A 10,671-nucleotide genomic window follows, 5' to 3' on the forward strand; every position below is an offset into this window, starting at 1 on the left:
AAGACATTAAATTAAAATAGCTCTAAAGTTATTAACTGTTAAACATTATTACTAGCACTACAAACTTATTTTAAAAATATTACAAAATTACATTTCGTGTGTTGATTATCTGTAATTTTATAGTACTTACCATTCACATATTTCTGGATATAAAATTTTATTATCCACTTTGAACCTATAAAAATAACACTGTAAATAAAAAATGTTTTGTAATATAATAATATGATAAAAGCAAGTACTCACTGATTAATACCATCAAAAACTACTTCTTTTGTCTGCAAACCACTGTCACTGTTTTGGCCACTCTAAATGCACAAATAAAATTAAAAAAGAAAATCGAGTAAATAAAGCTAATATAAAAAAATATTCATTTTGAATACAAACATACTAAGGTAAGAAGAAGATTTGCTTGCTTTGATTTAAAAATTTTAACTATCTCATCAGTGTAATAAGTTTCATTTACTCCATATCTTTTTTTAAAATCCTCTAAAGTATGTAATTTTCCCTCCCAAATTGCATATTCTGCTGGTAATCTAGGTACAAATAGTACAGAGATTCCTGTTGCTAAATCAAGAGCACCACTACATCCTGGTTCTTCTACTCCAAAGCACCATTGAAAAAATGATTCCTACCAAAAAAATTACATAAAATGAAATTTATGTTTCATTAGTATACTGTACAACTAAAAATATACTTACTTGCCGAAATGGCCAGCATATATCTGTATCATTAAATGGAACTTCAACTCCTCCACCAAGAACAATAAAAGTACCTGTAGGTTGGATTTTTGTATTTGCTTTAACACGTGTGACTAATCTTTCACGATTGTTTCGAAAAAGTGACATAGGTACTTTAAAAGTGTGATTTCCCCTTTGAAAGCAAGATTCTAATCCATTCCTAAAATAATTATATCTATATTTATTGAATAATAATAAAAAATAAGTGTTCACTTTATACCAATAAATTGACAACAAAGAAGTTAATACAGTACTTTCTTAAAAATCTGATTTGAATTAAGAAATTTAAAAGTAACTTTTACCTGTATATAATTAATAACAAAAATTATTATACTATTAAGTACATTATCAAATTTACAAGATTTCTGAAGAAACTATGATTTAAAGCTAGCTCATTAAATAGTTTGACATAAAATATCTTAACAATAGTAGTAATTAAAAAATAAATTACAAATACAATCAAATGTGCTTACATATTAAATCTTCTATTAAGATTATAATAACTTTACAAAAATAAGTAGATCAAGTACTTAGTCAACACACCTTTATCATAATGAGTAATATTAACAATAAGATTATATAATTGCAATGTTATAAATCAGATAAATGTTGTTCTTAGTAGTAAGCACATAATCTTGGGAAAGAGAAATTAAAAATAATAATGAGAATAATTTACTACTAAATTTATTCAATACATTTACAATTTTTTTACAATTATAACAATTATATTAATTTGGTCATTTTTGACAAACATGAATTTTATTAATATTTTTTCTGCTTAGTCTTAATTGCTGTAAATTAACAAAAACATTTTTTAATTCTTTGCAAAAAAAGCAAAAAGATGTAATCAAAAAATTCCGAACTATAGAACTTGGCTCATAATCATAATTAATAACAGTTCAGCAAAAAATTACTTAAAAGTAATATTAATGTCGGTAATTGGTATGCGGTTATCAATAATCAGCTATCTATAACATATAATCTAATATCAATAGATTTCCAGCAGTTAACTGGTAATCAGCACTTTATAAAATTAAAACTAAGAAAGTAATTTTAATACAATTACTATTATTGCCATCATTAATTTCTGAATTTCACTTTTATTTAAAAAATATTTATGTTCTACGCTATCATAAAATCATGGAAAATGAAATAAAATATTTAAAAAAGTTGCATAAGAAAAATGTTCATTTAATATAACAATTTATAATTCCATATATCAATTTGTGCATTAAAGCCGATATTCATACTATTTGACCTGTTCAACATAGAATAAAAAAATAAAAACAAAAGTTGAAATAGATTTCAAAAAACTTTTTCCATATGGCTGCATATATGCGCATGAAAAGAGTTAACAATTGTTTACATAACCTCCAAATTTGGTTAAAAATGACAGTTGAAAATAGTAGCTTCATATTACAAAGCCTATTATATTTAAAACAACAACAGAATTACTATTATATAATTATTTCACCAATGAAATAACACTGTACTATAAAAGTATTGCAATAGAGGGAAACAAATTAAAAAAGAGTATTTAAGGAATAAGGAGTAATAAAATATTTAAAACACATTGGACAAATAATTTGTTGATATTATTATAACAACCGTATATTTATATTTAACGACAATCAATTTGTGCATGATAATAGCAATATAGTAACAGCCAATAAAATGTCTATACATACAAATGCGTAGTTTCCGTCATGTTACTTTCTGTCATTTGTTGATTTGTTGACATCAATATAGTAGAACTTTCTTTGTAGTTTAATAATACTTCGGTGACGAAATCAATATTTCGTACAATATTCACATACAAAAATTTCGTTAAATCGTGTAAAATCACTCCTTACGTGAATGTACGCTTCACAACCCATTTAATTATCTTTTATCTCTGACGATACTTATACATCACACGAAGAATTCGAACCGACCAATAACATTCTACATACTTTTCCGCGTTTAAAAGGAACGTTTGATAATGATTCATTGGTCTTCTGTGTTGTGTTATCACATTTTCGTGTTATATTCTGAATTTATTGTTTATTATAATATAAATTTATTTCAAGCATAAAAATATAATAATTTACTATATTGTAATTAATCTGTAGAAACTATACTCAAAACATATTGCTACTATTTATGTCGTTAAATGACAAATTGTATGACTTATTATTTCTTAAAATTTAACTTTGAAATTCACATATTTAATGTTATGCACGATTTTCATTTAGCAATTAAAATGAATACTTGTTTACGAATTCGAAGAAAATTTATTTGATTAATTCATTAACTGTCTTATATAAATTAAATTGACGTACAAATATATAATTTATTTTCAAAAATTCATTTTTAAAGGTTTCAATACTGTTTATTTATAAAAAGTAACCTACTCTGTCGATTGTGTAACTAAATTCTCAAATAACAAAAATTATTTTGTTAATGTTGAAAATAGAGACAAATATAAAAAATGAACAATATTTTTTATTGAAAATTGAAACAAATAGTTAATTTATAGTAGTTATAAACTTAATCCTACATGACTGTAATGTACATTTACTTTTTTAATTTTATTAATACCTACAATGTTTTACAATACTATTTCCTATCTATATATTGAAATAACTTTTTTTTAAATATAATGCAACTGGTTAGCTTTATTCGGTTTTTAAAGATACGATTCTGTTACGTGATCCGATGACTTTATATGTAACTGGACCACATGACTTCTTACTTTAAAACGTGTTTTTCTATCATGACAAGGTCGATTTCCATCGCTATACTTTTTGATTGACAGTTGTTCATAAACAGATCTTGATTGCTGTAGAGTAATCAATGAATCGGCATCATTCGATACATTGTAATTAAAAAAGAAAGATGTTATTGATAACGTATACACGTGTATATGTGTATGCACATCACTACTTACGACAGACAGAATAATTTTAACTATAACTATTTTTAATCGCATACGTTATTTACATATACACATTTCCGTTATCATCTATTTCTAAGAGATGACGCAAGTGTCTCAGTCTAACCATGTTCGTCATTTAATCGAAAATTATTGTTGCAATTATTCCCTTTAATTCTGTCATATCAATGAAATCCAAGTTTTCAGCATATTTTTGATAACATTAATGGACGTAATATTAGATTAAAGAATAAATTGTCTTTTGTTCAGCTTTCCATTTTTATTTCTTGATGTCATAACAGTACTTTCATTACATAATAGTATCTATAAACCGAGTTAATAAAACAAATAAAAATCACCGATAAATAACCTGATCCTTATAATCGCAATCAAAACAATCATGACTGATAAAATTTCTGTTCTGTTTTCATCAAACTGTAATATTATTGTTATCTATAAACTGTATATGAAACATTTGCAAACACTTTTGAAATATTGACATATTTATTTTTGTCTATTTTAGTAGTTTTTTTCTATGCTATCAAGATTGTTATAAATATTCATTAAAAATTAACTTTCCTTAAAATATTATTTTGTTAAACATGTTCGCATCTCATATTAAAAAAATATTTATGATACGTTGTTTTTTTCTATTCAATTATACGATCATTTCTTTTGAAGAAATTAGGGAAAAATACAGAAATAGTCTAAAATGAAATTTTATATTTATTTATTCACTATTAAGGTTCGTCGGATGACAAATCCGACCATCACAACGAGGTATATAGCTTCCTTAATTTACATTTTAACAGTAGATTTAAAGACAAATCTCTCATTGTCTACACATTCACACTTACGCAAATGCAATCATCGTTCACACACACGACACAATATGTACCGAAGAAAAACACTAATTATTCATTCATTCATTCATTCGCATAATCACGTGTTCATCAAAACTACAGCTAACTCAACATTTGCAGTCATCAACTAGTCAACATTTGTACAATGCGTGATTCCGTGCACGTTTTGTCGGTCTCTCGTAGGGTGCGACACTACAAAATCGATTATCACGCCAGGCTTACTTATCAGTTCCAATATTATAAAGTGAATCACACTGTACCGTTAAACCGGACACGCATGTGCACACTATAATTTACACGCGCGTACAGCATTTGTTACGTCGCTAACAATCGATAGTGATAAATATGTATGTATTAAATATATGTGGAGCGAATGTAAACCTACTATGTGTTGATCGCAACGGGTTTATGCGCTCGCATACTTTTACGACAAGCCGGTTCGCTATCTCTCTCCAACCAAATCTGTTAAATACTTTCAAACGCACAAAATGGCGACGATTTATGTGCGCGCGCAATTATGGAACTTTATTCGAAAGTATGTATACAGGTATAACTCAACAAACGAACATCATATCGATACCCTACGTAAACCAAACAGCTCGTTCCTTGTACACAAAAAATAAAAACAAATAAATGAGATCACTATCCTTCGAGTTGCGATGCTTCCACGCGTAAAAAGTGTTTCTGTAATTCGTTGATTGATTCTCAGACGATTTACTTACTTAACTCTTCTAATAGTAACTGGACTATAACAGTCCGAACAAATCGAACGGAATTTTTCAACTAATATATCCTATAGGATACTTTTCGTACATACGCGTGCTCTTTCTTGTATTTCACAATTCAAATAAACTTCGAATTACTATGTTGAAATATTACATTGTTGATTCACATTAGGTCGCACAAGTGGGCAACATTTCTTTCCTTCTCATTTAAGCAGCTACTTTGCACTAATCGCATGTTTTCAAACTACTTGCTTTAACTAAAAAAATTACAGAAGGATCAATGTAAACGGGAAATTGCAAATTTTTCTATATAAAGAAACGTTTTGTACACAGACGGTTTTGCAATTTCATCGTCGACCATTGTTTTCAAAATTTCATCTTCTATTATCCTGGACGCGAGCAGCACTCAGGAACTCTCCTTTTCTTTTCTTTGTTCAAAGAGGGACGAACTCGTAGTTTAAAAAAACGATGAACGTGTTGTCATGTAAATTGAGTCCGAGAGCTCGAATCGAGGCAGCCATGTCTTCCACGTAAGCCTCGTGGATTGTCGATATACCGGCGATCTTAGCCGAAGTCGCATGAAGCTGTGTGCGTGGAACTGTTCGAATAACAACATACCATATTTACAAACACGGCCATGTACGGCGAGTTCTTGGCTAATTATGTTTACCTCATTATTGTACTTTCTTTCGATGAGAATCACAACGTTTCGTTCGACAGGCAAATGTTTTCACCTGACAACACTTCTTTTTCACGTGTATAAACACGATATTATCGAAAGATAAATCGAGGAACGAGAACGACCGTTAACAATTTCTCTCTGTTACATCTCAAACCGGACGGAAGCCGGGTACACAATAATTCAGTTTCACAGCTCGAGTGGCTCGTATACCGGCGGTAACTGTTCATCTTCGGAGTCGTAGAAGTACGGTTTCCTTCGGTAAACCGTCGACGAGTGCTCGTCATCGTCTTCCTCTTCGGAATTGTCCAGCACGTCGAGATTCGCTTGAAGTCTCTTCACAGCCTCTTTTATTAGACCTCCTTCCCTGAGCAACTCCTGTAGTAGCTCGTATGGGTCGTCATCCCTGTTAGCATTTCTTTTGTGAGAATGATGAAGATGATGATGAAGATGATGGTGATGATGATAATGATGATGACTTAGGTGATGCCGATGATCGTGGCCACTGTTTTTCGTGCCACACATCTCACAGTTATTTGGATCTGCCCACGATCTCGATGGTATTTGATAGGGCGACGGTCGATTTTTATGACTGATGCTCGACTTAGACTTCAGACTGGACAACCGAAGATTCTCCTTGATTTGCGACACGAGGAGATCTACGTCCCTCGAGAGGAAGTCCTGAGTCGTGTCGGGCACCACTTCGATCAAGTATGTTGTTTCTTCGGCGCTCGGCATAGCGTACTTTCCCCCGTTTTCTGGCTACGAGAACAAAAGGACAATGGCACGAACGTTGTGTTTACACCTCCACGTCTGCGATACGGGCGAACAGCGGGCACAATAAAGCCACGCTCTCAGCCAACGTGTTATTGTCCTCTCTCTTTCTTTCTCTTTCTCCCTCTCTCTTTTTTTTTCCTGTCGTAGATATACACAAAATGTTCACACTGTATACACCACATAAAGTTCTTTCATATTAATTTTTTTATTTTCCTCTTTTTTTTTACTTTTCGTGAGAGCAAAACATCCGTCTGTCGCTAGTACACAATCCGACAGGTAACTAATACTGATCAACCTGTGCGCACAGTTTCTCCGGCTCGCCGTACACGTTGATGTTTACGAACATATTTAGAAACGCTCGTGTAAACATAGATGGTCTAAACTACCAGCCACGTCTCGTAATCGCATGGAACGTGTGATTCATTGGGTAAATACGCACCATCTATCCTTCCCCTTCTTTTCAGGCTTTTCTTTTCTCGAATGTTGAACGAATCATCAAGTTTTGCTCGTGCTTTGCTTCGAAGAATTGAATGAATACACTCTTACCGACACGTATGCACGCAACACATACACATTGCGCTCGCGCGCGCGCGTACACACACACACACACACAGAGCACACGTGCGCGAGCTAATTTGTTCAACGTACACAAATTCTCTTCTTTGCTTTTCTACATTTGATCGTAGTTATTTCGACAGTAACATTGTGTTCCTTGATCGTATTACATTTCGGTTGGAGCACACGTTGCACAATAGTACACGTTTTGACGCAAGCCTGGCTCCGGCTCTGCAGCGTTTACGTTCAGAATCGAGAAGTCCACTAACAGTTGCGATATTTTAACGAATACCGAGCGAATGTTCTAGAGGAGGTAAAAGTTGAATATTTATCGTTGAACTAGCTCGCTCACATACGTATTAAAAGGTACAGCAACGTTCGTACACCCAAAGCAAGCGACCGCTCGTCCGCCAGCCACGAACCGTCTACTCTCTTATTATTGTTTTGGTTCTGCAGCGCATGCGTACTTTCCCCCACGCTTGTGTAAACAAACCGTTAACTCGTGAGCTCTGGCGAATCGATAATACCTTTACCACTTCCTTGTTCCACAAACCCCTGCCCCCTCAGAAAACCCTGTTCAAGCGTAAGGTGAAATGATTTTACTTTGTAGTTTTTTACAACGTATCATTGGATTTGCGATAAATATGAATTTCAAAGAAGAACACGTCATACACCTTGGATCGTACGTGAGTTCCGCTCTTTTGCTCCTGAAGGGGTTAAGCTTGGTCAATATAGTAGGATCAGGGGTCGCAGGGTAAAGGGAGAGAGGCTGCAATGTACGGATCAAGGTTACACTCGAGCCTGTGTTAATCTACGTCATCCTTTGCCAAGTTTATCGTGCGTGCGCATACGCGCGTGTTCCCGATTTCCTATTGCAATATATGTGTTTATGTGCGCATTTATCTGAAGCTAGCGAATCATTCATTAGCCTAATCTACAGGACAATGTTACATGTTGTGTAGCCATTTCGTAGTTTTTAATGGGTTGAAAATTACGAAATCTTAGGAAAGGTTGTCTTGATTACATCATCAGAATGTGGGCTTTGTTATGTACAAGATTACTCAAACACGTAAATTGTAGAACTAGACGAGTGTCTTGTACTAAATCTATCCATTTCGTTAGCAATAAAGCAATACAATTTTTTTGTATTTAATATCAGTAAAATACCTACAAACTTTTTGAGTGCATGGATGAAAACGATTCTGATTATGATACAACACTGAGTAAAAATAGCCTTCAATTTCGATTACGGAAGCTAAATTAGTCAGCAAGAAATAACCTAACCTCACTTTATACGACACCGATAAATATGTAAAATAGTTTTGAATATTTTATTGGCTAAAAAACATTCATTTAAATAATGTTCAACGTATGGTTATTCATTTGTATACATCTTTAATACAATATTTAATATTTTCTCCACTTACTGTAAAAGAATAAGAAATTTAAAGTTCATTTGCTCTTTTAGCATGAGTACGAACACATTGTAACTACAAACATTATCCTAAACTGATTTTTTATGTTATTAATTCGTTAAAAAATCTAAATTGAGAAATCAAAATAAATATTTGTTTAGTTATAAAATGATATATTCTTTCATAGCAATTTTTGTTTCCCTACTTCGTTTTTTAAGTCAGACAAGATCTGTGCTTTAGTTTAGTTTTGTTTATAATAGTTGGAATATTAATATATGGTATTCATACTTAATTTATAATACTCTTTTTATACTGTTAGGATTGTAATCCACGCCCCACCACCTTGAGAATAGGCCCTATTCTGACTTCGGTCGAAGTAGGGTTAAGTGTCGTATTTGAATGCGTAGAATCTAGAGTAGATAAAATACACAATATAGGTAATAAACTTATTCTCAATTAAGTGAACTCTGTCATACGAATGCAAGCCGGTTAGAAAAATATCGTTAAAATTGAACAAATTTTTATTGAATCTTAATGTGTAATTTGTACTACAATTTAGAATTTTGAGGTTATAACTTTCTTCGATTCTTATACAATTGTTATATACACAACGTTTACGATTGCATAACAAATTATATGCGTTTATTTTTGTTTTATGTATCAAATTTATTTTTCTTTGCAGTTTCAGCATTATATAGATGTCGCCACTATAGATCTCATTAGAAATCAGCTGGTCAAGTAAAATATCTAGACTCATGTGGTTTTTATTGACTATCTCGTTGTTCAATTCTTTTCACTGAAAAATTGTCACATCATAAATTTCGTATATCGAAACAAACAAAGTTTAAACTAACGCGACGTATCGTACTAACTATGTTCGGTCGTGTATTTCTGTCAAATTTTCGTAATATATCGGTAGGTACAAAACACGTTTTCTCTTGATAATTGGAGAAACTATCATACATATGATTTTTCCCGTTAACATGCTAAAACCAGCTTAGTAGATGTTCATTATTCACCATTCAAGAAACTTGGAACTCCTTCTCCCATACTTCCTATGCAAAACATTAAAACACAAACAAATAAAACAGAACCTTGAAGAATGCGAAAGATGAATAAAATGAAAGTTTTACAGCTTCTATCAAGGGTATGGAACGGATCTAATAGATCCAATAGATTGGCTGGCAAAGAAGCTGAACAAAAAATGACATCAATTTTAAGAAACAAATTTCCTAAAGCCAACCTTATTGAAGTAAGCGATGTGTCAGGTAAAACAATGGCAAAAAAAATATGTGCTACATCATATGTTTTCATCATGATGACTTAGTTTTATTCAAGCAGGATTTTCTTAATTATTACCAGAGAATAATCAGTTCTTACAGAAAGTTGTAAATACGTGTCCTAGTTATTTGAATATGAAAAGAATACTTATTTTATTATTTTAAATTCTATTTTTTTCTCCAAATACATAAAACATTTAATTCTTTCTTAATACTTAAATAATAATTCGAAAATAGAAATGAAAGAAATACCAAAAATGTATTTTATTCAATTTAATCTATCTAACTTACTCTATGATATTCATTAAAAGCATTCTTTTCATTTTGTACATTTTTTTGAACTTTAAAAAAATACTTACAGTTTACTTTTTTAGATGGATGTGGTGCAATATTTGAAATAAATGTTATTGCTCCTGAATTTAAAGGGTTAAACACCATCAAGCAACATCGATTAATTAATGAAGTAAGAAATATTGCTAATGAAATATTGATACATTATTAAACTCCTTTATTATTATTATAATTGCTTCTATAGGCACTGAAGGAAGAAATCAAGGATATGCATGGAGTAAGAATATATACAGCTGTTCCTGAATCCTAAATAATATTTTTATTTTTTACAGAACTATTTCTTACATCCATAGGTATATCATTAAACTGTACAAAGTTTTGTACATTTTGTATATACATATTCACATATATATTCAACAATACATATTTAAATTT

The 10,671-nt window shown here is 31.4% G+C and overlaps 3 protein-coding genes across 3 annotated transcripts in view; 1 reads left to right on the top strand and 2 right to left on the bottom strand.

The window, feature by feature from the left end:
- LOC108573497 (xaa-Pro dipeptidase) overlaps positions 1-2,621 on the bottom strand; it is a 7,311-nt gene extending 4,690 nt beyond the window's left edge. The window contains exons 1-5 of the mRNA XM_017935954.1: positions 2,426-2,621; positions 699-897; positions 389-628; positions 244-305; positions 131-175 (exon numbers count right to left, since the gene is read on the bottom strand). Of these exons, the coding sequence (XP_017791443.1) occupies positions 131-175; positions 244-305; positions 389-628; positions 699-897; positions 2,426-2,478 (599 nt within the window). The 5' untranslated portion in view covers positions 2,479-2,621. The remainder of the gene's footprint in view (positions 1-130; positions 176-243; positions 306-388; positions 629-698; positions 898-2,425) is intronic.
- A 3,086-nt stretch (positions 2,622-5,707) lies between these two features.
- Positions 5,708-7,658, bottom strand: LOC108573498 (GSK-3-binding protein-like). Its single transcript, XM_017935955.1, has one exon. The coding sequence runs from the start codon at positions 6,654-6,656 to the stop codon at positions 6,108-6,110; it is 549 nt and encodes a 182-aa protein (XP_017791444.1). The 5' UTR covers positions 6,657-7,658; the 3' UTR covers positions 5,708-6,107.
- A 1,782-nt stretch (positions 7,659-9,440) lies between these two features.
- On the top strand, positions 9,441-10,546 carry LOC108573506 (bolA-like protein 3). The gene is made up of 4 exons (XM_017935966.1): positions 9,441-9,580; positions 9,801-9,933; positions 10,320-10,408; positions 10,481-10,546. Exons 1-4 carry the CDS (start codon positions 9,539-9,541, stop codon positions 10,544-10,546), a joined length of 330 nt encoding a protein of 109 aa, XP_017791455.1. The 5' UTR covers positions 9,441-9,538.
- The last annotated feature ends 125 nt before the right edge of the window (positions 10,547-10,671 follow it).

The sequence above is a fragment of the Habropoda laboriosa genome, unplaced genomic scaffold (genome assembly GCF_001263275.1).
Source record: "Habropoda laboriosa isolate 0110345459 unplaced genomic scaffold, ASM126327v1 scaffold162, whole genome shotgun sequence".
Classification (NCBI taxonomy): domain Eukaryota; kingdom Metazoa; phylum Arthropoda; class Insecta; order Hymenoptera; family Apidae; genus Habropoda; species Habropoda laboriosa.

Bases quoted from the DNA above. Each gene is read 5' to 3' on its own strand.
- LOC108573498 (XM_017935955.1), bottom strand. From the start codon at position 6,656: ATGCCGAGCGCCGAAGAAACAACATACTTGATCGAAGTGGTGCCCGAC.
- LOC108573506 (XM_017935966.1), top strand. From the start codon at position 9,539: ATGTTCGGTCGTGTATTTCTGTCAAATTTTCGTAATATATCG. The intron at 9,581-9,800 runs GTAGGTACAAAA...AAAGTTTTACAG, and splicing joins CAAATTTTCGTAATATATCG to CTTCTATCAAGGGTATGGAA. The intron at 10,409-10,480 runs GTAAGAAATATT...TTGCTTCTATAG, and splicing joins AACATCGATTAATTAATGAA to GCACTGAAGGAAGAAATCAA.